Source organism: Lissotriton helveticus, chromosome 5_1 (assembly GCF_964261635.1).
Source record: "Lissotriton helveticus chromosome 5_1, aLisHel1.1, whole genome shotgun sequence".
NCBI classification, from domain to species: Eukaryota; Metazoa; Chordata; class Amphibia; order Caudata; family Salamandridae; genus Lissotriton; species Lissotriton helveticus.
Window position 1 is genome coordinate 1,926,329,373 of NC_136065.1, and position 27,260 is coordinate 1,926,356,632.

General features: G+C 44.9%; 1 protein-coding gene across 3 annotated transcripts in view; it reads right to left on the minus strand.

Annotated features, from left to right (window-relative positions):
• WIPF2 (WAS/WASL interacting protein family member 2) overlaps positions 1-27,260 on the minus strand; it is a 337,163-nt gene that overhangs the window by 213,412 nt on the left and 96,491 nt on the right. For all 3 annotated transcript variants that reach the window (XM_078645527.1, XM_078645528.1, XM_078645529.1), the window contains exon 2: positions 23,702-23,832. In XM_078645527.1, the coding sequence (XP_078501653.1) occupies positions 23,702-23,764 (63 nt within the window). In that variant the 5' untranslated portion in view covers positions 23,765-23,832. The remainder of the gene's footprint in view (positions 1-23,701; positions 23,833-27,260) is intronic.

Consider the following 27,260-nt stretch of genomic DNA (forward strand, 5'->3'; position numbering starts at 1 on the left):
AGGTCATCCGCATAGTTAAAAATGACCACTGGTCTTTTCTGAAGCTCTGAAATTAAGGGGAAAATGTACAGGTTAAATAATAAAGGGGATAGGGAAGAGCCCTGGGGGACCCCACAGGTGAGTCTTTTTGCCTCGGACATAAAAGTAGAGCGGCGGACCGCTTGATTTCGGTCATGGAGGAAAGATGCGAGCCACCTCAGTGGAGTGCCACGGATGCCGGCGTTCTCGACCCGATCGAGGAGGATGGCGTGGTCCACGGTGTCGAACGCCGCCGACAAATCCAGGAGCACCAGGGCCTGTGAGATGTTTTGGTCAGCCCCCTTTCTGAGTTCATGAACCGCCAAAATAATGGACTCAGTAGAATGTTGGGGCCCGAATCGGCTTGATGGGTATCTATGAAAAGAGAACTTTCCACGAAGGTGCTGAGGCAGATCGCTACAAAGGCCTCCAAGACTTTGCCCAAAAAAGGGAGCAACGAAATTGGATGGAAGTTGCTCAGTACCTCAGGGTCTGCACCCGTTTTTTTAAGGATGGGAGAGACCACTGCTGCCAGCCAGGAACCGCGAATCCAGCCCACTCTGCACCCGCCAAGCCCGGCCTGTGCCTGAGTGATCCAAAGACAGGAGGACATCCTTCCGGCGACTGGGACCCGAAGTCCAGTGCCCAAAGACCCTCCTTGACGACCCAGTCGACGCCTGTAGCCTCAGAATTAGGGACCCCTCCAACCGCGACCAGCCGAGAGTTAGATTTCCCGACACCAAAGGACACCCCAGCACCCGGCGCCCCACAGCCCCCTGTGCCCTCCTTTGGGGTGCCTACCTCTTCTCCAAGATACCAACTTACCTCTCGAAGTGGTGGTCGCACCGGAAGAATCTCCGTCCCCGAGTCTGCAGCCTATGTTCACTGTTTAACTTTCCCATTGGATAACATTGAGCGACCGACAGCTCAAAAGCACCCTGCACCCAGCCGCCCGAGTGCCGCTGGAAGTGCAACTACTACCCTACTCTACTTCCCCACTTGCCCTGAGTAAGTGACCAGGAGCTCAGCTCCCACAGCCGCGTGGCCTGCCTGCTTGCAGCCACCAACCAAAGGCCCCCTACCCTCCATTGGATTGCATTGGGCCTACTCTCTCTGCACTCGGCTGCCCCTGTGCCGCTGAGGGTGTAACAACTGTACCTTTACGTCCCTGGGAGACCCCTAAGTCTATGCCCAGAACCTTAACTTCACCAGTCGAGTACTCACCGGAAAGCCGATAACTCACTTTCCTTCCATAGTGACTGGTTTTCACTAAAATTTCTTCTGTGTGGAGTTTTGAAACTTTAACAAAATTCATCTAAAATCAGCCTATTAACGAATTCCGAAATACTCGGAGAGAAGCCAGTACTGTACCTTTCAGCCGAGTACTGAACTGCAAAAATAATCCTAACTGTACTTACCAGTAACTTGATTTTTCTTCCATAGGAAACCATTGACTGTTTTTCTCTGAAATTTCTTCTAAGTGTCGATTTTTGCAAACTAGAAATATTCCTTAAAAATTGTACCAAATACTAAAACATAATTACTTACCTGTCTTAGGTAGAGGTCCCAGTGCTGAACCTAGGAGTCCAGTACTGGATTACAAAAGTAACGAGAACCTACTTTACCTGGTACTTGAATTTCCTTCAATAGGATAAGATTGCTAGTTTTTCATTGAAAAGTTTCTAAGTGTCAACTTTAAAAATACATTTATATTCTTTAAAAATCACAACTGTGGGAGGACCTAAGATGGCGATCGGGATGGCTGCATAACCGCTTGGCTCCGTGAGCCCTCCCGACCCGCACATATATCCTGGCGATAAACCTGAGCAGTATTTGCTAATTTAAGTAGGTGAAGGGAAGCATTCACTTACCATCTGCTTTTGAGGCTCCACCGCGCAGTAGACCCGAAGAACTGTCTCCGTCTCTTTGGCGGCCTTCGAGGTGCTGAGGCCGGGATCTCGAGTGAGGGGAGTGTCCGGCCGTGATTGCAACACCAGTGGCCTCTGGTTGAGATGGGAAGCCGGTCGGAGAGAACCTGAGATCTGCGAGCCGGAAGAGATGATACCAACCCACTCCCAATAGTGGGTTGCCCTGCGGGAGGTGCGAAATAGCTGGGACGGAGAGAGTCCATGATGCCCAGTTCCCCTTCGGTGTGATACCCTGTTATGTTAACAGCCCTCCCTGGGAGCCGGTGGGTGACTCCCGGGCAGCAGGGAGCTTGTTTAGCCTTTTGGTGACTCTCCTTTCTGCTGCCTGCCCTGACTATTGGGATCCCGCTGTGAATCCTGCTGATTCCGGGGGTCGGACCCGCTCCTGAGGTGCGGTGGAGGGGAACGAGAACGTGACGGCTGAAATGGCGGATGATACTTTCCCGTGCACCCCTCACCCAGGCAGAGAAACCGGTGCACAAGAGAATCCCGGGGTCTGGCTATGTGAGAAAACGCCCACGCCCAAACATATACTGGCTGCATTAACAACCCTGCAGACAGCCCTGATCCGGGAGGCCCGAGATTTGGGAGAAAGGATGGCCGCCATTGTTGTCCCGCCATCTTGTAACGGCACGGATCGCGCTCAAGGAGGCGCCGATGTGTCTGCCTCTGCTTCACCGACGTATTCCCCGGATGAGTCTCCATTCTTAGAGCCGTGGATAGATTTGGTTCATGAGCTTACTGTGGATGCTCCTGTGGCGCATGTGATTGTCTCACCAGGGCCTTTCTCTGATCGGCAAGTGGAGGAACAGCATCGATACACGGCTTGGGCGGCCCCGTCGGGGTTTTGTCGCTTCCCGCATCGTGTTTCCCTTTCCGTGTCTGGCGGGACTGTGTTCGGACTCTAGACTGTTGGCGGTGTTGACATTGTTCCAATCAGACTTCTGCCATGCATCATCGGCGAAAATTTCGGTGGCTGGGGTCCTATGGAGCGGCGACCCTGCCTGACCCTCCCGGTGTAATCGGACCCTTTGTGCTACTTTGTATCCCGTTTGAGGGATGGTTCAACGTCGATACTATTGACAAACGAGGCCAAGGGTGAATTCGATTGCAATATGGAGGGACTCATGGCTGGTTGATGGTGATTTGAGGGGCGCTTAGCGGGGATGTCATTGATTGCGTTATACGTGATTGCTGCTACCTGTACTTCTTCTACCATTACTGTTTATACGATTTTTGCACGCGGAGGTGGGAGGGGCCGGATAACCAGATCGAGGGCCCTTCTCCTGTATTTTTTCTCTACTTTTTCTCTTCTCTGTATTTCGGGTCTCTTATTTAGGGCGACAGGCACGCTGCTGGGGGGGTAGGCCGTAGCCTTTTGCAGGGGTGCAGGGTTGGGGGATGGGTTTGTTATTTTGTTCTATCTTTGTTTCTATGGCCCTTTGCCCTTTTCCTTTTTCGATGTCGTCGTCTTCCATGTCTCCCATATTGTGTTTCGCCTTGAGGGGTGGGGCTAGTTCGCCATGATTGCTTAGTGTTTATTGCATCTATCCTGACTCATATACCCCCTCCCCTGTCTTTTTCATCTATGTACATCACTGGCGTAAAATCTTTTGCTTTAGTTAGCTGTATTAGGGGTGTGTGTGATTATGCGACATTGATTTTCATTTTATTTTTCGTTATTACAAAATGAACCGTCTCGGATCCTTATTATCGCATGGTACTTTAATTATATGATATATCCTGGATGCTACTCAGCTTTTGAACTCCGGACCGCTGTATGTTTTTATACTACATTACTTTTTAATCGATTTGAATAGCGGCCGGCCGGACTGGTTGTAGGCCCATGTTTGTATCTCCGTACTATAACAATAAAGGTTCTTAAAAAAAAAAAAAAAAAAAAATCACAACTGTAACCAATACGCTTTTACTTAACTATTTACAGCTTAGGTCCCAGGACTGAATCCAGGATCCAGCACTGTGGTTAGAAAAGTGATCCTTAAAGTAATCAAGGGCATTTATGTAGAAAAACCCATTGAGCTCAATGTTAAATTGTGATTAGACTTGTGTTGCCTAATGCAACCACCGCAGCTATTGTACTTACAAAGTCCTTTCTGCAAAGTAATCACCTAAAGTCACTCCTATTGAGAAAAGTATATTTTGATACCTGTTTGGTTCTAAAATAAAACAATGATATATTTTGATATAAAAACAATTGGCCTAGAGTTCAGTTATTGAGTGTGTGAAACCTTTTACTGACTGCATGTGTACAACAAATGCTTTACACTGTCCTCTGATACTGCCTTACTGCTCGACCAAGACACCACGTTAAAGAGTAAGGTCATATCTGACTTTAGCCTCTGTTATACCTCTGGAGACTGGGGACTCTATACACACTGTACCTTACTTTGGTCCAGTATATATATATATATAGCCACTTTCTTACATGGTCTCTTTTCTTAGGAGGTATGTGGTGGTCTTCAGGGAGGTCTAATTTCTCTTTTTTCAAGAGTTGCTCGAAGTTTCCCCAGTGTCTGGGTAAATATGCAGCTGTTTTTGCTTCGGAGCCAAAGAGTCTTGTGGAGGAAATTCTTTGGATGGATGTTTAGCAGGGCTTCCTTGTTTTTTTAGGCGTTTTGGTGGAATCGGCTCTGAAGTCTTTGGTTTATGTGAATCTTTCGGCACTGAAGAGGTCTTCAGTGCCGATAGCGGAGCGTCAGACTTAGCCTGGTGTTTCGGTGCCGAAGATGTGGGGTCGACATCTGCACTGGATTGGCTCGATCTCGAGCCGGAGGGCTTGTCTATATGTTTCATAGCCGGGCTCGAAGGCAGGGCGTCGGAAATAGTATCAGGGTGTTGACCTGAGCCCAAAGGCGAAGGTGTAACCGGAGTCTTTGGTGTCCTCTTCCATGTCTGCGTCCTCGGCTTCAGACACGGAAATGTGTCCTTCTTCGGCGTCGCGTTGGAATTCAGATTAGTCTCTGAAAATATCAGCGCACCGGACTAGTGTGTCTCATCTCATGCCGTCAAGCCCGACGGTCACGATGAGTTTTCTTCGATCTGAATGATCGACAGGCCTTGCGGCTGGTTTATTCGTGCTCCGGGGAGAGGCAGAGGTTACAGACCTCATGCAAGTTTATGTGTGGGAACTGAGCACCACACCCGGGGCATTTTTTAAATGGAGGCCGTTCAATGGACTGGTGAAGTGGTCAGCGAGGGTAGGCGTCGATCGAAGTCGTTGGATTTTTACGATGCGTTTCGAAAGGGAAACAGTGATCGAAAACAATACCGTCACGTGGTAACGATCGTGCATCGAAAAGGTTCGAAGAAGATCCCGAACCAGAGCAGCGCAATACACATCTATACCCGATGACAGAAAAAAAACAATCTGGAGATGGAGTCAATGCCCATGCGCACTATCGTCCTAAGGAGGAGTCACCTACCTCATGACCACAAAGACTTCTTCCAAGACAAAAACAAAGTGCAAACATCTGAGACAAAGTGCAAACATCTGAGCCTAAAACCAGATGGCGATCTATGCACAAGTATACGATCTAGAGCTCATATGCTTCGAACATATAGTTCTTTGGCCTTAAGCTCCTGCTGCTGAGATAGCAAATGTGACTGCACAATAACTGTCAACAATGCTAAAGAGGGAATAAAGGACATTAAAGTACTGATAATGTTTAATGAAGCATCAATGTATCCCCAAGTTCTATTCATTATGGAAGCATTTGTTACTAGCGACTGTACAGAAAGTTCTCTGACCCTTTGTTCGTGATGCTCTTTTTCTGACTCAACCAGAGGACAATGCAGATCTGTAAGAGTCAAGCCCACTTTGTGCTCTATGCTGCCAGATTTCTGGCACCATTGATTCTTGAAGCATTCTTGCAGGAGCCCCACAGCAGCACATACAGCACACAAAGACGCAGGACAAAATTAATTTCAGAAAAATGCTGAAGTATTCAGCTCTAGGTTAAAGGTTAATTTGCTCCAGGTCTGGGAGGACTCCAGATACTAGCAATTCTTTTGTGAAGCACACAGACATCCAAAAGAGTATCTTAGAAATATACAAAAGGAAAGACCACAAGGGAATGCCAACCACGTTTTTGTACCATTAAGAATGCAAATGTCGAGGAGGAGCTACGCGCGGATCCAAGATGGACGCGTGAGCAGAGGGTTCCCGAGACCCCTTCCGCCACCCTTATCTATCCTGATTTAGACGACAGGTGCTTCTCGTTGATGCCCTGCTGATATCGAAAGCTTCTTCCAGAATTCGATTTGGCCGCCGGGAACTGGACTTGTTGCACTCCATAATCTGAGGCCTACGGCAGTGGCCATCCAGGGGCTCGAGTTCCCGAGGTGCCCATGTGGCAATTGAACAACAACGGCTGGGGAGACGCCTCCGCTGCCCCTGTGGTACTTTCGGTTTCGATTTCGGTCATTGTTGGTGCCGAATCATTGCTGGTAGATACTGCTGCCCTGCTCTAGTCGCAGACTCTCATTCGGCTGTCGTTCCTCGGCCTCTCGATTCCTTCAGTTTGCCATAGGGGGAATCATTCTGACTAGATCTCGGAAGACCCTTTGGAGCTCGTCGACCATTATGACGGGCAGGACGGACCCCGAGAGGCGCAACACCAGAGGCCCGAATCGAGGGGGAGCCGCTCAGACCCAGACTATAGACCGCTTTACTCGCCCGAAGGGACCCCCGGGTGAATCGAGCAAGTCCCCCGGAGAGGCTGGTGACGGTACCCCTGTGAATGAGGAGCCGACTTTGGCAGATGTTATGGGCGCCATTGCCAATATCCAGACTGCGATGGGGCAGCAATATGAAACTCTTGCTACTAAGTTGGATACGGTTGCGATTGAGGTCAACCTTATCAGGACAGACCTGGGGAAAACCAACGAACGAGTCAAATCTTTGGATGTGAAGACGGCGAGCCTAATTACAGATGTTTCAGATCTTCAGACCGAGATCCGTGATCTTCGCATGGCCAGGGACTCGTTTGCCCGTCGGCTGGATGATTTCGAGAGCCGGGCCAGACGAAATAATGTCCGCATCGTGGGCGTTCCGGAGACTTCCACGGAAGTACCGACGGATCTTCTGGTTGAAGACCTTATCCAGAACTATTTGTCACCAGAGGGTCTTAGTAGTCTTTTTGCAGTGGAGCGCGCTCATCGGATTCCAGGCGGGAAGCCCAAGCTTGGGGCCGCTCCGAGGCCCATCATAGCCAGGATCTTTAATTATCGGGATAGAGACGCTATCCTGCAGGCCTCCCGTGTCAATGGTCCCACTAAGTTTGAAAATGTTTCGATCAGCTTCTATCCGGACTTCACCCAGGCAGTGCAGAAGCAACGTATGGCCTTTACGGGGGTGAAACGACGCCTTAGAGACATGGACCTGAAATATGCCATGCTTTTTCCGGCTCGCCTGCGGATTGAGCATTACGAACGTACATTTTTCTTTGATCGCCCTGAGGCGGCCAGTGACTGGCTGGACACTTTGCCGACACAGCACACCAGCTCGGAGAATATGAGGGGTGCCGAGGGCGACCTGGAAGACCTGGAGTAGTGAGTCGGTGCCGATGAGCCATTATTGGACGCTTTTCAGTGGCTCTGTGATAGCGATGTTTATACGCAATGGATACCCGGGGGTGGTTGGACTCTGGATTCTTCCTCCTCAGGGGACACTTTTCTCTCTTCTTGTAGGTTAGTTTAATGGGGCGACAGGCACACTGCAAGTTGGGGTGGCTTTCTGGTCTACCGCAGGGGTGCAGGGAGGGGGGTTGTGTGTTGAGGGTTCTTTGGGCGGTGGTGGGGGGGTCTTTTCTTGTTTGTTTATTTCGAGGCTCTGATTTGGTCGCTCTTTTATCCTTTGTGCTTGCTCTGTGGCGAGGAGGACTGTTGTTTTTTGTCTGGGATAGGGGGTAGGGGGCTGAGGGTGCTGAGCTGGAACGTTAATGGTCTCGGGGATTGAATTAAACGGGGGATAGTTTTGCACTACTTGAAGCGGCACTCCCCGGATATTGTTCTACTACAAGAAACGCATTTGGTGGGCAATACGTGCCGTGCGCTGAATAGAAGAGGCTACCGTTTGGTGGCCCATTCTGGATTCACCACTGGTTCGAGGGGGGGGCGGGTATCTTGGTTAGGAACTCCCTCCCCCTCGAGGTAGATGACGAGGTGCTGGATGATGGGGGTCGCTATGCTGCTGTCGTGGGTCGATGGGAGGGGAAGACTATTTCCATTTTGTCTGTGTATGTTCCCCCTGGTTTACAGTCTACCACATTTTCGGATTTGGGTGGGGTAATCCTGGGGCTCCCCGATGGTTTGCTAGTAGTGGGTGGAGATTTTAACTCAGTGGTCAGGGGAGAGGAGGATCGGCACCCTTGTAGAACCCTCCCCACGTCGCAGTTATGGTTGGGCCGTTTCATGGATACACTGGGATTCGCGGATTGTTGGAGACAACTTCACCCTGGCCAGCTCCAGTACACCTTTTTCTCGGGGGCCCATGGTAGTCTATCGCGACTCGATTATATTCTTATTCCAGCGGCACAGATGGTCTCCGTGAGAGAAATTAGACATCTTGCGAGGGGGATTTCAGATCATTCCCCACTATGGCTCACCATTGATGTGCGGCTAGAGTCCGGGGGTCGTGTTGCTCCCATTAATCCGTGGCATCTTCGTAACCCCAACATCAGCAAGGAAGTGGTTAAATGTATGGATTATTATTTTGCTGAGAATGAAGGGTCAGTATCCTCCCCTGTTACTCTGTGGGAGGCGTGTAAAACTGTGATCCGGGGTCAGACACTCTTTGATTGCCAGCGAAAGGGGGCGCAGGACTAAAGAAGTGGTACGGCTTGAAAACGATATCTCTGAATTGGAAGAACAGATGGAATCCGTGATTACGCCCGATAGCCTACACTCCTTGGCGCTTAAACAGTTTGAATACAGAGCTGTGGTGACTGATGCGGCTAAAGCGATGAATCGTGAACAGCAGGGACGCTTGTATGATTTGGGTGATAAGGCGGGGAAATTGATTGCTTGGCTTGATAAGCGGGATAGAGTGAATCGTGTTGTGCCTGTTATTGAGCGAGTGGATGGTGTGCGAGTTGTGGACCCGGTCGAGATCGTTGAGGTCTTTGCCCAGCATTTTTGGAAGGTGTACTCGCCGGTCTCGGACAGACCTGAGGAGGACTCGCACCTGTTGCTCCGCGATATCGCGTTGCCTAGTCTCTCGGATTCGGACAGAGAGCTTATGGAGGCGGATTTTTCTACCGATGAAGTAGCGCTCGCTATCCGTGCACTTCGTTCTGGTAAGGCTTCGGGCCCGAATGGTTTACCAGTCGAGCTGTATAAGTTGTGTCCTCATAAAATGGCGCCGTACCTTCGTCGGACATTTTTGGCGTCGCGAGATCTCGGGCTTCTTCCCCGAGATCAGAGACTGGCGTCCATTGTGGTCATCCACAAAGACGGAAAGCCCCGGGAACATTGTTCGTCATATCGGCCGATCTCGCTTCTGAATGTGGAGCCTAAGGTTCTTGCTAAAATTTTGGCGAACCGCGTGATCACGGTGATCGGCGAATTGGTGCACCCTGATCAATCTGGGTTTATCCCCCACAGCAACACTGCACTCAATCTTCGCTGTTTACACGGTGTTCTGGCGAGGGCGGGGTCTCTTGCGGAACCGGCCATTTTGGTTTCCCTTGACGCCTCGATGGCCTTCGACACGGTGGAATGGCCATATTTGTGGGCTGCCCTCGCTAAATTTGGCTTTGGTCCTAAGTTCATTGGATGGGTTAAACTGTTATATGAACAACCGCTTGCACAGGTGGTGGTTAACGGAAGGGCCTCGGATCCCTTTGTCCTAGGACGTGGCACAAGACAGGGCTGCCCTTTGTCGCCTCTCCTTTTTGCGCTTGCTCTTGAACCCCTTGCCGCGTGGCTCCGCTGGGAGCCCTCGCTCCAGGGCATACGGTGGTCTCCTACCTTTGAGGATCGGGTATCACTTTATGCTGATGATATATTCTATTGTACCTCACTTCTCCCCGTAAGTCATTGGGAGTCCTGTTTGATGTCCTGAGCTCTTTCGGGAAGAATTCTGGTTTGGTTATTAACTGGACTAAATCCTGTATTTACCCGCTTGCGGGTGGACAACCTTCTCTGCCTCGCTTCTGCCCTATACCTGTCTCCAGTGGTGGTTTCAAATACTTGGAGATCTACATCTCCATGGACCCCAAGGTCCGATTTGAGCGTAATCTACTGCCTCCGCTTGCCCGACTTCGGTCGGATGTGGCGGCATGGTGTGGACTGCCGCCTTCCTGGGGAGGGCGGCCCTGTTTAAAATGATGTCTCTTCCCCGATTCTTATACGCAATCCAGAACACGCTGGACCTGGTTCCAGCTGGCTATTTTAGTGAAATCGAGGGTCTCCAGAGGAAATTGATTTGGGGCGGGAGACCGCGTATAGCGCTGGCGAAATTGACTTTGCCCTGGTATGATGTGGGATAGCTTTACCGGATGCCAAACGTTATTATTGGGCGTCCCAGTTGAGTGCTATTAATCACGCCATGTATGGCCCTGTCCCTAATCCCGCTTATGATATGGATAAGTGGCAACTCCCGGGGGGCGATTATAATAGAGCGCTTTATTCCAAGAGTGACAGGAGGTATTTGACGGGCCCCACCGTAGTGGCACTGCGTGTCTGGGGTAGTGCAACATCGGCCACGGGTTGGACTGATAAACTCACTAGGGCGACTCCTCTCTATGCATCTGAGAGATTGGGTGGTCTGTGGTCCTCGAAGGGATTCGATAGGTGGGACCTTATCGGTATCAGCAAAGTGGGTGATCTTTGGGCCACCAATAGAGTCAAAACGTTTGACGAGTTACAACGGGAATATAAGCTGAGTGATAGGGTATATTTTCAATACCTTCAGATCCGCCATGCGCTCGATTCAGTTTTCCCTGCTGGCACCTAGATCCCTGAGTCTTCTCCCTTGGAGGATAGAGTGCTTGATGGACATGTCCCCGACAGCACTATCTCCCTCATATACAAGAAACTTATTAATGTCCGTTCGGACCTTCTTATACAGCTGCGTGAGGCATGGACTGGTGACGGGCTGGAGCTAGACGATAAAGACTGGCAGGCTGCAGTCTCCTCCCCAAAGGAAGTTGCTATTCCGGCGCGTCTCCGACTGGTGCAGCTAAAGATTCTTCATCGCACCTATGTCACGGGTCCACGATTGATGCATATGGGTTACTCGATGGATGGGCTATGTCGGCATGGATGTGGTTTGCTTGCTACTTTCCTCCATATTATATGGGAGTGCCCGGAGGTAGTGGTTTTTTGGACTCGAGTGTATGAGGTGATGGGAGAGGTGACGGGCGTCGGGCTACTTCCTGAGGCCCCGGCGCTGCTTGCTGAATATTTGGGAACCGAATGACTGCACCGTTACCCAGACTCAGTGGGTCACACTGGGAAATATTATTGCCAAAAGAGATATTGCTCAACTCTTGGGGTCTCATAGGGCGCCACTGGTCTTGACCTGGGAGGAGAACATGGACTGGTGCATGTTTAGGGGAAAAATTGTATACGTCTCCCGGGGTAGGCCTAAGAAGTGGGGTAGGATTTGGAGTCAGTGGAATTCGTATCGTGGTGGGATTTGTGACCCTCCTTTTGTAGAGTCCCATGATGATACAGGTTATCCCTGATTGTACGTTCCGGTATTTTTGAATTTTTGTTCAATGTAAAGTATTGCTCGCTCTTGGTCCCCACACCCCACCTCCATGATTTCCTGATGCTTGCTTTTCGTTGTCCCCCTCATATCACATGTAGCAGCCCTTATATTGGTGAATTTTCCTATTTTCTTTTTCTTCTGGGTTTTCCTTTTTGTTCCTTGTGTGTTATAAAATGGAAACCTTTTATTCCTCCTCATTTACCAGACGCTACGTCATGCTTTTCCGCTGCCGGACCCTCAGGTTGTCGGCTGATGAGCTGTGTACTGCTTTATTTTTACTGTTTCGTATTACTGACCGGCCTTGGTGGTTGTAGGTCTGTATATGTCCTTATTTTGCAAATAAAGGTTTTAAAAAAAAAAAAAAAAGAAAAAAAAAAAAGAATGCAAATGTCTGTTCTACCCCAATTAGACGTTTGTAGTTCAATTTCAGGAGATAAAAGAAAATCAGCTTCTTTCCCCAAACATTTCTATAGCCATACCAGGTCTTTGATATTTTCTTACTACTTCTAAATAGATACTGCGTTGATTGTTATCTAGCCTCCTGATCGGACTACATGGCTATCTAGTTTTCATTCTCCTCCCAAAGCAGAATACAAAACTATGAAAAAACAGTCTTTCTTTACTTGCACATAGAATACAAATAATACTAATAATTTTTTACCAAAGTTAATGAGTCTATTTCAAACTCTTGAAAATTGGATTAGGAACACCATTACATTTCTTGTGCTGAGAAATGTATTACTCTACAATGCTCCCGTTATACTGTGGCTTGGTACACCCCAAAATCAGCAACTTAACATAAATATGTAAAAAGCATACACAGGCTGGTGCATAAAGGATTGCGCTGGACAAATTCATTATCTCGTATCAAAAACTATAAACTTTCCAATTGCATGGCTAGGCTCACTTAAGTCCAACCTAGAATGAATACAACCTCTAATCCCACAAAAGAGGTGCTACCATAGTAAAAATTGAAATCCTGAATGTACCGCTGAACACGCTTGCAAACTTTTTTGTTTCCAAAATAAATTTTACAAGGTCTGCTTTTGCTCGTGCTGCTCAAATTGCTAGATTCCCCTCATCCCTCTTCTAATATAATCCTTTCCATGTGTTTTTTTCTCTTTACACTTGATATTAACACAGTCTTTCATCTACTACATTTGGCTTGCCGCTGGCTGTTAGTTTCACTTAAGGAGAAGTGTGGCTCAGGGGTTAGAGGCAGCAGACCCGGAAGCTGAGATCGGTCCTGGACCAGGGTTCAATTCCCCGCTTCAGCGGGGTCTTGGGCTAAAAATTCCACGGACTCGATAATTCTCGCCCCGGTGCCTCCTCGACTCACGGGTTCACACTCTGCGACTCTGGGCAATAGCTTGCTTAATCTCCACAACGGCCCCTCGCGGCGGGATGCCTGACTTTTACCTTGTGGATACCCTGCTATCTCACAGGGGAATACCAGGAAGGGTTCCCTAAGCAAGCGCCGGGAAACCCACTGCGGGTAGCTGTGCGCTATATAAGCTCAACTACATTTAACATTTAACATTTAACTATTGCAACAACACATCATCAGTAGGGTGTTTAAAAAAGGCAGTTTTTTCGATGGCACTGTTATTCTCCGACTTAAGCAACTATTGCAGTCCCCCCAACTGAAAAACCAAAGACTGACATGGCTATTCTATCTATTTTAATCCACACAACTCCAATGTCCAGTAGTCTGGAATCTCTTAGCACTAATGACATCACACTGAATCATGTAAGATTCTTGACATTGCTTAAACAGATTTCCGCTCTGGTCATGGCAGGTAATCTGTATTAATTATCCGGGAGGTGTTTTGGATGATTAAGGGATAGAGCCATAGAACTTTTGGGCATCTTGGCACACTTAATATTGTTGACCATGAAATATTTACCACCATGCTGCATTCACATATGTATATACGTGCTGCTACTCGTAGTATACACTCTGCATGGAAGCACCATGGCACTGAACAATCAGGTTAAGCCCTCGCACATAAATCATACTGTTACAGAAGTTTGTTACATGCAAGTGCTACTGTCTGGGGGCACAGCTCCTTGAAGAACTATGTCTTAAGCTTGAATTGCAGAATGGTGGCTGCAAATCTGATAAAAATGGAAATGTTTCAGATCCTATTACACAAAGCATGCCCTTTTTTTTTTCGTTCTTGCTCCTTTTCGACTCCAGTCTAGTGAAATCAGCTTGTGGGTGCAGCACTGTTCACCTGAGATGGTTAGTTACTTAACAAGGAAAGTTGGAGTATTGTGTCTGATGGCCTTGTAGTTGATGCAGCTAGTCCTTCAAGATGATTCACGCCTAGCAGGGAAGCCATTGTAGGTTGCGCACCGGGTTGAAGTTGTCAAAATTCTTTAAGCCATTTATGAGAATTGCTGCGGTGTGCAGGATGCCTTTTAAGCGTGCAAGAGTTTGTGAGGCCTCTGAGTAAGGTGTTGTGTTGATCTAAGTATGGAGGACCAGGGCTTTCAGAGTTCTAAAATCAGTTTCTAGAAGAGCTGGTTTCGCTGTCTCAAAGAGGAAGAGCTAGCATTATGCTGTCTTGTTATTAGGTCTCGCCTACGCAGCGCACATGTGCTGCATAGGAGGGGACCTCTTGGAATCGATCAGCACTTTGGCCAAAACCGTGCACGCTTTGCATTGCTTTCTAATGCAACGCGTGTACATTTGGTGTTTCCCTTGCGGGAGCAAGCTTTGACGACATCTATTTGTAATTATCTTGCAAATAGATGTGTCCCTGATCTCTCCCGCAAGGGAGCGCTATGTATGTGGTTTTTTTTTTTGCTTTTCACTCGTACCTTCGCAGTATCGCAACTGCTGAGTGCGTGCTGTGAAGCAGTCCTGCTGACTTCCACCTACCCCGACTGTGCAGTCGATTTGCTGCCCGCCGTCGCTGGTCAGTGCTGGTTTTTAATGAAGTGCAAGTAAGCCTTACTTGATGCTTTTAGAGTCAGGCACACAGTGGTTTAATTGATAGGCGTGTTCTACTGCTTTTGCAGTATACTTATTTTTCTGTGCTGTCCCTGCTCATGCGCCTTTGCTCTAATGCCGCAGGGCCGATTTCAGTCGGCCCTATTCATTATGATGTGTGCGATGACTTCTTTTAGTACACATATTGTAAATACAAATTATGCAATAAGTCCCGCACAACTGCAATGTTTATCAATTTGGGGAACTAACCCTCAAGGTCAGAGGCGGGCTTGAGTTTGGGGTTGTTCATAGCTGTTGGGAATTTGGAAGAATTCAGCGCTTGTGGATTAAGAATGAGGTAGATGCCATCTTTATGTAGATTTAATAAAGCGTTCTACCACAGCCATGTACTTGACAAAAGTTGGAGGTGCTGACGCAAGACCAAATGAAAAGACTCTGTACTGGCAGCGTTTCAAAGTCATATGAAAAAACGCTTTTCAGTGCCTACAACACTCCATGAACATATGATCAAGTGTGAGTACATGTGATGTAGGCTGGAGTTTTTTACTTTTTTGAGGCTGTGATAGGTAGCATGTTTTTTTTTTATTTAGAAGCAAATGTATCTCTTGAAGACGCGTGCATAGGAACATACCACGCAGTTACTAAATTTGACACAGACTGCCTAATTAAGAGTTATTTAAAAAGTCTAAAGTCTCATAGCTTAGGTCTCTTTATGTTGATGGATTCCGACCAAACCAGTATACCATTGTTGAGAATGCATTCTTTTTCTCCAGGCAACTGCATGTATGTCACATGTAGATTATATTGATGGGATCCTGGCAGTCCTGAAAGTGGTTGCACTCTGAAACAACATTTTTCCTATGGCATTAAAATGTGCAAAGACGGACTGGAGACAACTAAGTTCTTCCATTATTACTGGCATAACCTAATTCTTTTATCATTACTGCTGATATTTCAAAGCATGAACTTCATACGGTGTTTGAACACCTGTAGTGATCTACCATACTTGCTGGATAAGCCAGAGGCACTGGCTGCTGCTTCCTTTCAACTGCGGCAAGAAATGTTCTCCGTATGCTCTTCTTATTAGGAATTGTTCAAGATAAAAATGTAGAGGGATACTTTTTACAACATACTAGAATCAGTGCAAATAACTGGATTACTTTTCACGATAACCAGTGCATATCTGATGACGCCAGCAGAAATGTTTCAATTATTAGCATTCTTTCCATACCCTCAAGGCTGGGGTTGATAAACTTCTAAGTAAAATAGTGCCCTATCCTCTGTGAAATGGATAGCAATTATTTAAATAAGTCCAGTAATGCTAGAATTGAACCTTTACCCCTTTATGTGCTGGTGGCGATACAGGGAGTCCTGATGAGATCGGGGACCACAATGTTGAGATCATCTCAACATCAAATGTTGCAGGGTATAGTGAAGGAGTGTCTGCTAGGAGCAATTTCAATTGTAATCAGATTGTGCTCCACTAAGACCAGAGATGGGAGTGAGTTCTACCATCACCCCTTCATACCCAGAAGTTTGAAACACTTGCCATGTCCGGTCTAGGAGCAATATACAAAGGACTCTTTAGTTGCCTTGGAAAAGGTCTCTGCCATTCTTCGTAATCGGTGCGTCAAACATTTATCCCAGGTTACCCTCATACATGTTTTTGAACAAACTAAACATTTGTTGTTGAAGAAACAGATGAAGGGACAATGACAGTGTTGAAAGATCCCGAAAATGAACGGAGGGTAACTGTCATGGCAGGTTCCTTTGAGTTCTTTAAAATAGGATTCAAAATAAGACTGAAAGAGCACAATTGTGTCTTAGACCTATATATAATTCTGATCTGGCTAATAAAAAAATGAGTTGGTTTCCAGATTAATATTCTAATGTATTAATAAAGATTCTATGATAGAGACCCTCCCTTGAAAAGCCTCCCAATTTTGACGTTAAGCAGCAGAAAAAGGCGAATATCTTGCAGAAAAAGGTAGGTAGGTAATCTGTCTTTAGGCTGATTAACTCATTTTAAATTTGACAACCTAATAAGGCTCAAGCATTTGTTTAATTTGCCTGATGCACAGCTTCTTCTCTGTCATCTCTTTTCACCTCTAGTGCTCACAAGTCAGGATGGATTCCCTGCCTTGTTTAATGCCAAAGGATTAAGCACAGGTATATTCAGAATACATTTTTTTTTTAAGCCGACAAATATTTAAGGACGGTATTTTTAACCTCCTCTCCAGGAAAGTTTAAACAGTGTTGCACCCTAGGGAATAAGCTATGATGCGCTGTCTCCGGAACTTTACACATTTGGAATAACTATTTCAAGTGGTCTCAGAGTCCGATTTGGGGACGCCCCCATAACCTAGGGACAGCGCATCATAGCTAATTTTCAAATCCTCATACTCAGGAGGATTCGCCAATCAGCACCATGAAATTGTTTAATTCAATTCAACAAAAAAGTGTACCAGTGAGTGTGTGAATCTAATCCCTTTTTTGGACTCTATACATTGATCATCTCCGAGTAACAGACGACGCACCCCGAATTACAATGTCATACGAAGAGATATCTAACCTTACTGAACACAAGAGCAGAAACATTTTGTTTTACCAATGAAGAAACTCAACAAATGTACTCCTTAATAGAAGAAACAGAGTACCGGCACGGGATCAATTAAATCAAACAGCTATTATAGATTTCCAACAAAGTGATCAACCAACATTTGCACACCAGCACATTGATCAAATATCACAAAGCACAACAAATTCCAATAGGACTAAGGATATCCTTAAAATCAATACTCGGTTCACCGAGAAATGGTATGCCATACTAAACAAATGCTCATTAGACTTAATATTATTGGTTGTCTAAGAATTACCAAAACTTCTGGAAGATCTTAATAAGGAGGTTAATCAGCTCAAACAAGAACTAACGGATAAGAAGATGAAAGAAAATAGGGATGAGACACTAAATGACATTATGCGCAATTGGATGAATACACCAAGGAAATTAATGAGAGAAAAATCAGAAAATTCAAGAGCGATCCCATAGACTATAAAACTTGGAGAAATTTATAATTGGGTAGAAATGTATGCACGCAAAACGCTTAATCCTCAGATCATTCACAATATAAAAGTCAACTTCCTACACAACGAGATAACAAAAGATCTCAGAATGCAGGTCCATCAACATCTGCCAGAACCATAAAGGAGACAACTTATTTTTTAGAGACGGGCCAAGGACCACAAGTCAAACTGGGAAGGAGGGGTGTCACAAAAGCAAAACAACAACCAGTTGCGAAGTCCACGAGAAGTCAGAAACCTTAGTTAACATTTCTAAATGCTACTTAACAGCATTTCAAATCAAGACCTTACAAAAAGGAGCATCGTATGTACCCACCTATCATTCAAATGCTTTAGAAGCTCAAATCAGTCTATATAAATTCATGCACACCCTAGTTGAAGAACGTCCACAAACCAATACAAATCCCAACATACCATACATATACATGATTCCAAAAATTCACAAACATCCCACAAAACTACCATTCAGACCTATCGCATCCAGGATTATTTCAATTTATGAACCCATTGGGAAATACTTGGATCAGCATTTCCAACATCTGGTACAGAACATGTCTACATATATAAGGGATACCACCAATTTCTTAAACATTTTGGAAAACATGAAACTGGATTGAACACCGGATATGACCTTAGTTACCATCAACGTCAAATCGTTATACACATCAATTCCCCACAATTTGGAACTACAAGTGGTAGAATCATTCTTGATAAACTCAGACAAAGACGAGGATCTTAAAGTGTTTCTTCTGGATGTATTACACTTTAAACAGCTATTTAAAATGGCAGAATGATTTTTTTCATCCAATCGTCACGGACATCTATGGGAAATTGCGCCGCCCCAACATATGCAAATGTGTTCATGTACAGGTTTGAATTGGATAACATACTTAACCAACAAGAATGGATTGATAACCTCATTGTATATCGCAGATACATCGATGATATCTTCTTACTATGGAAAGGACCATACCAAGATTTAACAAAAGCAATCTCGCAGTGGACAACAGAATTGGATTCACATTTACGATCAGCAAAGATCAGATTACATTCTTAGATATTTTAATTACTAACAAAAACGGTCACCTCATCACAAGTGTTTACACCAAACCAACCGATCTGAACAATTTACTTTACAACACCAGTTGCCATCAACCTTCACTAAAAAATCCCCCACCATTTTCCCAAATGCTAAGATTTAAACGAATTTCATCAAATGATAAACTGTACGACGACAGTTTGGTTACCACGGTTCAGAAAAATTCGGACAAAGGGGTTATCCAGAAACCATTTTACAAGAGGTGGTTCATAAAGTACAAAATAAAACACAGGAAACTTTATTAACCAGCACAAATCAATCAAAAGAAAAGGAAAATACAATGGTATTCATATCCAAGTTCTCCACTCGCAGTTACAGGATCGAGAATACCATTATGAAATATTGGCAGATGTTGAGAATGGAAAAGGACTTCAGGGGCATATTTGAAAAAACCCAAATTTGATTATTTACGTACAAAACATTTCAAACAAATTCTTAATAAAAAAATGTGAGAAAAAGGAACAAAACTATCGGGGCACTCTACCCCGCAGTTGTAATTCCATCATTAAAGGCAACACCACATTACACCCTTCTCGAGGCAGTACCATTAAACTGAAAGTGACCGCTACGTGTGACAGCAGTAATGTGGTTTACATGTTAAAATGTCCATGTGGACAGGCATACTTGGGAAAAACTGAGAGGAAAATGAAGATACGACTCGAACACAAAAGTAACATCCGAACGACAAAACAGAAATCAACTGTTACAATCCATTGTAACCTCAACAATCATAATATAAGCCAAATCAGGTTTTTGATCCTTGAACAAGTTCCTATTATATCGGGAAGAGACAATACCCAATTTCTGTTGCAAAGAGAAATCTTCTGGATTAATTATCTTGACACCGTTAATCCCAAAGTTCTCAATTAAGGTATGGATTTAAGTTGTTTTCTAGAACAGCTTAATTATGACCTGACACACAATTATATTTTTAAGGAGAGGGGTTCCCCCCCCATCTCAAGTGTTGTTCAGTCTTATTCACCAAATGCATAATTTAGTTGATTTATGATGCATATTGAGAATTCTTTACACTTGTCAAATGCATAAACAAAGTTCTTATGGGTGACCCTGGAAATCTTGTAACATGTATGTTTACAGTTATGATTTCAATTTTGTTGTCCCAGCATCACACCGTTGATATATTTTTTAGTCGGCTCGCATCACTCTATAAATCATATATAGAGAGGAAATGTTGGGGTAGTGATTTCCAAACAGTAAGGTATTACAAAATTAGAATGTCCAGTCGACACCAGACTCATCACACAGAAGAAACGATAAAGCTTGAAAGTACCAGAGTTTATTCTACTTATTTCTCACTAACTTACCCACTATCTGACAGTCACTTTTTAACAAATTTCAGTCTTTTTCCTATTTTTAGAATTGCCTAAGTTTTATGTACGGTACGCTAACGAGTCACGCATGCTTACACACTTCCGGGTAAAGTCACTATTTATATCCGGTTCACCACAGACATCGGAGCACTTTAACTTGGACTGGAACATTAGATTATTTAACTTCACGTTTCGAAACGGGTAAGTTCAGATACAGCAGCACACGCTTATAAGTACTGGCACCAATATAATCCGGTAACATTATTTCACATCGTCATTAACGGCTAAAACCTTTGGTACCATCGATATGTAGAAACGGGTCCACGACCTGTTGGCAATCAACCTATACCGTTTCAGTACTTTTTTTGCATGAACGTCGATTCACAACCACTAGCATGATTAATTTTCCGCCATACATGAGGAGTTAGATTTATTACTAGTTGGCGGTGAACACTTCATTCACTGAGCATTAACACCACTGATAATCGTAGAGTCACGAAAGTTTATTTTATACTTTGCACTTACTAAAACCATAAAGACATTGTTTCTTTTTTTTATCAATGTCTTTACTAATCTCAGGAGCATGGAAGGGGCATGAAATTACCGGGTGTAACATCTAGAATCACTTTAGCTGGTTCCTTGAATGACCACATATGATTTAATGGAGATATATAAGCCTTCGCTCACTATTACTACCTAAAACTTAGTTGATTTTTTGATATCTAATCTGTGTACTAGATAGATCTGAGTCCAAGGTTCTTCTATTTTCAGAGGATTAAGCCCCTGGCGAAGGCATTGCCCGAAATGCATTGGGCATATTTATGTTACAGATACATGAGTCTGATCAGAATTATTTGAAATGCATATTATCAAATGAATAAAGAATGCATGTTATGAAGAGTAAACAGAATAAATAAAAATAATTCTTGTAAAGCACTTTACAACTTTGTCCATTTGAGGAACAATGAAGGCTTTAGAGGAAGCACGCGTCAAATCTTTATGTATTGTATCACAACGGGTGATTTGAAGCGGGAGGGTTGGTCAGGTAAACCCATAAAAGGCCCAAATGTCTGATACAACCTTTAAGTGTGCCCTCCATAAAGTGTTGCTGTATCATAGACAAAAAAAAACACAAGCAGTAGGGCTGCAAGGGACCTTCTTGGCAGCCAATATACCAGCCACAAACTTTTACCAGAATCCCAAATACATGGATTTGGTTGAGGGACCGCTGGCTGCAAGGATCCCATCCAAACAATTCAGGCAGTAAGCCAAAATTGCTCAATTGTCACCTTTCAACATGCATGCATGGGGTAGTACATGTTGAAGATTCGAATGAGGGAGCTAGCTCAGTTGTAGAGCTTGGCAGTCCTTCTGTAGTAGCCAAATCAGACAGAAGATAATCAAGATCAAGACATGGGCTATCACGCCTTTTTGGCCCAATCTGGGTCAGTCAAGATGACTTGGGTCTGGTCCACCATGAAATGTTTCAAGGCAGGAGAAGCAGCAGTGGAAATGTGACATGTGTTCCATTGTAATGTATTGTATACAGTATTTGTAGAGCGTAACTATCACCCAACGGGTATCTTGGCTCTGTAGTACACGAGTCCTGATCAGGCAGTGGAGGGAAAAAACAGGTGTAGAATAACATGGCTAATTGTAGGCATAATGCATTATCTAGAGACCATCCTTGAGGATCTGCAGCAAGCAGGAGTCTCAACACTGAGCATCTAGACAAGGGTGAAAAGATCCAGTCAGGGCATGCCTGACTGGTCAAAAATGACCTGGACTACCCCAGGATGAAAATGCCATTCATGATCTGCCAGACAGCACCAACTCTGACAATTTGGCCTCTACGACCTTCAGAGACCCCACCAGAAGACTGGCCACCATACAAAGGCGCAGAGCATCTTGGAACAAGATAAAGGACACCACACTAGTCTGCTTGTTGCAGTACCACATACCAATAATGGTGTCTGTGAGGACCTGCAGCAGCCTTCCCTTGATGGTCAGTAAAAAAGACCAGTCAGATGGCACAAATCTCCAGCATGCTGAGGTCAAAAAACCTCCACAAACCAGAGAAAGCTTCAGCCACCACAGTGACATCTGGATAAAGAAGGGGGAGTGGGCTTGCCCCAAGGCAAGCTGGTGTCCACCTGCTACTACTGAAGGTCCCGGACTGTCTCCTCCAAGACAAAAATGTGTCTGACAGACTGACCTGAAGCTGCACCCAATGGAAACTGAGGTTCCACTCCAGGGCCTGCATATGCAACTTGGCATTTGATATGAGAAGGATGCATAAGGGTAAGAGCCTAAGAACTATTGTGACAAAGACCCAGTTTTAACCACGATCAGATGATGAATGTCCCGGATTTGCTGTGGAGGTGGAAGCTCCCTAAACATCACTGTATCCAGGATTGCTTCAATAAAGGCAATCCACCATGTAGGTGACAGATGAGACTTTGGTTCGCTATGGTGACCCATTGTCTAAAAGAGGCCTACAACCGACTGCGGCAAGTCTACCTTGAGCAACCAGGTACAGGACTAGGTGTATTGCCGATTTACAAAGATGGGCCGCAACCACGTCATCACTTTTGTAAACACTCAAGTTTAGGCCAAATGGTAGAACTGCAGATTGGAAGTGTCCACACCCGGAACCACGGGGTGCAATATGGGAACAAGACAATTAATGTATTGAACATCCCAGGATGCCATTCAGTCCTCTAGATACAGAGCATTAAACACCTGTCCCACAGAAAGCATTTTGAATCTGTCCTTCCTTAATAAGGCATTCAGAGACCGAGGTCCAAATTGGGTCTGAGCCCTCTACTCTTTTCGAGCATGAGGAAGTAGCGGGAATAAACACCTTTGCCTTTACCGTTTCAGGTACTCTCTCAAAGGCTCCCCTCGGCCAGGATTAAATTTACCTCCTGAATAAGGATGGTGGCACGATATGTTCAAACTTCAGCGGAACCGGTGAGATGTTTAGAGAGGATGAAATGAAAGGTAGGGTGTTGCCCTTTGAACAATCTGCAGTACCCACCAATCCGAAGTGATGGACTTCTATAGCTTTTTCAAGAAAACACCACCCGAAGTGAAAATGCGATGAACAGCATAAGCTGTAACCAGGATCAGCACAAGAAAGGTGCATAAAACAGGTCAGAAACATTTGTGTGTCACGAACAATGCAACAATGGAAGAAGCAAAACTTCAATTTAGTAAGAAATACAAACGTGCTAACTCCAACCCTAGATGCAAGCGTTGAGAGCAACATGCACACATGTAGCAATTAGGAACTGTTTTAGAGCAAAGCAACACGTTCAAACCCACTGCTGATGAGGTTCACTGTTTAAGCTAAAGTAAAATCGACTACATATCTTCTGAGAATATTATGAGCATTGTACTACGTATCCATATGGCATTTCAGGAGACATAATGAAAAGAAAGCTGTTTTAGTCAAGAGTAAGCATGAAGCACATTTTATAGAGAACTTAGGAGATATATCACTTGACAACTCTGTCCTCCTGAAGATTAAATCAACATGATCCTTACCAGGCCAAGGGTCGGAGGAGGAGGGGGGCCAGGTGGTGGTGGTGGAGGTGGTGGAATCGGCATCTTTTTCCAGTCTGAGTAGGTGGTGCCCTCGAGCTGACTGTTTCTGTAAGGTTTGGTCACTCATAAACCTGAGAGAGAAAATTAGTAAAATCGATTAAAACCAGCAAGGCACGTGAGAAGCTTGCAGGAGAGAATCTGTCTGGATTGTTAAGTGTCCCCTCATCAAACGATGTTAAACTACACCTAAATTTATGAAACTACATCACACCTGCAAAATGTACTAAACATGCTCCTACACAAAACCAAGGTGATACCCAATACGAACAAGTTTATCTAGATCTTCAAACTGAGTTACCTAAGCATTATGTACCAGAAGTGTATCAAATCAAAGACATTCACCTTGCCATTGATGAGCCTTTACAATCAAATTGTATGACTGAAAGCCAATGTTTCCCTCCCCTTCCTGCCAGAAGCTCAACTGCTGCATCACACCAGCACTATATTCAGCGACAGGAAATCCTTAAAGTTAACCTTGACATCTGCAGCAGTTCTACCTCAATTAACCAATCATGTAATATGCTTGGCGGTGTGGCAACGGAACCACCAAGCATATTGCGCCCTCAAAACCTCTGCGCCACAGCCAGGGATCGTGGATCTCTTGCGGTTGAATGCTCAGATACTGCCTACTGCAGCGGAGCAGAAATAAGTAATACTGAAGAATCCCCATGACTGACTACCAACCAAGAACAGAAAAATATTACTAAAGCACTCGCAGAGCGCTACAGGGTGGTCCTTGCCTAAATAGTGAATAATAAATCCTGATACTTATTTATTAGTATTGCTTTGGGAGTCTTTTGGGGGGGGGGGGGCGCCAAAGGCCGCTCCCCAGTCAGCACCCATTCTGGGTGCCGGTGGAAGCTGGCTTCATTCCTTTGCTCCTGCTCAGAGAGAGCAGCTTCTTTTTCTGCTCCCGCCGGGCAGGAGCAAAATTGGGCTCCCTGCCCAGGAGAGTGCAGGTAGGAAAATACATTTGTATTACCTGTCTGCACTCTTACGGGAAAGGGAACAGTAGTGTTCTGGGAGATGGGTACCTGGTGACACTGCTGCCATCAGGCCCTGGGGGGTGGGGTTGTTTCTGGGGCTCAGGGAGGGGACGCAACATCCCCTTACTCAATTCAAAATGACCTTGGCCCCAGGGCCTTTCAACGACCTAGAAAGGAGGGCCCCACGCATTTCACCATTTGGTCCTGTTTTCAGTTTCTTCATTTTGGTAAATTCTGTGGAGGGGGGGGGAGAGGGGGGAGGAGGGGGATGGCTCAGTGTTTTCAATACCTCAAAAAAGCAGTAGTTATCAGTGGTTACACATTTTCACACTATTAAAAACAGAAACAGTTTTTTCCGGAGTTTATGGAACGTTTTGCTTTTATTTTTGCTTTCTGCACTGACAGTGCATGGTATATAGACAGTGTTTGTACAGTGTATATGAGGTCCTAATACATTTTAATAAATCAAACTTATTGTGATACACCGTACATTACTTATGCAATGAGTCTTTGGTCATGCGCGTTCGCTCTTTCCTTCACATGTAAACTTTTATCTGTGAAAAGGCCCTCTCAACATTGGCACTTGAGATGGGCAACGCCAAAACAGCCAGTACACAATTTGCTAACTCTGGCCACTGACAGGGCTTTCCATGCCAATAATACTGGTGCACCTGAAGATTAAGATTCTCTGGGGCAGGTTCTGCAAAAAAATGCGTTGAACTGGGCGCATATGCCCCCAGAGTTATTGATGTTACAAAGAAACAAGGGAACCCAAAAGGTATAGTATAGGGACCTTGGGTAGTATCATATTATAAAGAACACTGGTCCCTATTTTGGAAAGAGAAATTACAGTTAAACAATAATCAAACTCTAAATAGTTAGTATGTCTTTTGTCGACGACGTTTCGATGCCAGCGCTAGATACTGGGCATCATCCTCAGGACAATTAAATAAATCATTGTTGTCATCAGAATTACAATTACACTATGCCTCAATCGCATTACTGTACATGTAATTGACACAGGGAAAACAGGGGGAAAAAAAGGAAGAAAACATATGTTGGTAAACATAAGGTCTGCTAGGCATATTAAAATAGTGACTTTAGTGGGTTTAATATTCGGCGAGCTGTGAAAATCGGAGTGGCAGGCGGTCGGTGAGTAAGTAGTGGAGCATAAATGAAGGCGTCCTGTTCACAGAGGCGTTCGCTCAGAAGTGCTCCCAAAATATTATAGATACGTAGACGGGGATAGGTGAACCTAGTCGTTATATATTAATTCCATTTTCGAATGCAAAGAGAAGGCGCAATGGTCCCCGCATACGTATCTATAGTATTTTTTGAGCACTTCTGAGCGAACGCCTCTGTGAACAGGACGCCTTCATTTACGCTCCACTACTTACTCACCGACCGCCTGCCACTCCGATTTTCACAGCTCGCCGAATTTTAAACCCACTAAAGTCACTATTTTAATATGCCTAGCAGACCTTCTGTTTACCAACATATGTTTTCTTCCTTTTTTCCCCCCTGTTTTCTCTGTGTCAATTACATGTACAGTAATGCGATTGAGGCATAGTGTAATTGTAATTCTGATGACAACAATGATTTATTTAATTGTCATGAGGATGATGCCCAGTATCTAGCGCTGTCATCGAAACGTCGTCGACACCCAAACGCCATATGCAATATGATTAAACAATATTGTAATGTGCAATGGTGTACAAAATAAGGATTTAAGTCTGTAAAATTTACAAAAACAAGTGTACAGACGTATTTCACCTTCCCCTTTGGCCATTCTGTTTTCGTTGTTTTGTCTCAATGTTTTGTGGGTCACGGCTGTGCCCACTTGTCATCAAGTGTTTTAAGCAATTTAATTCTGCATATATATGGAAAATAAATTCTTGTCCGGCTGGACAAAAGACATACTAACTATTTATAGTATGATTATTGTTTAACTGTAATTTCTCTTTCCAAAATAGGGCCAGTGTTCCCCAGAGTTATTGAAGCAGTCAAAAATGAATAATCACATTTGAAAGTCGGGAGAAAATTCCCCTTTATGGAAGGGATAGGGGGTACTCTGCGCATAGGTGCAGAGTACCACCTATGTGGGTGTGTGAGGGCCCGTGCTCCTATTAGAGCATATTAATTTTCCTGGAACCACTTATCTTTTTGTTTACAAATTAGGAAATGCAGCTATTTTTTTTATTCGCATTGTGACAAGGAGCCCCTATGTTGGACCTTTATTGCTCCTAGTCCCCCCCATCTACCTAGTTACCCACTACACACTGCATCAAGTCACAACGTTCATGAAATGTCTCATATGATAAAAGAGAAGAATCTAAAGTGATAAACTATCGTACTGACTGCAGTAGCACAGATCTTATCAGGAGCTTGGATACTACCTGGTATTTTATCATTGAAAATTTGTTTAATCATCAGATAAAAATGTGAAACTCCATGCAGGCTAATGAGCCTCTCCCATTTTCGCAAAATCTTTATCAGCAGCAAATCTGTGAGAG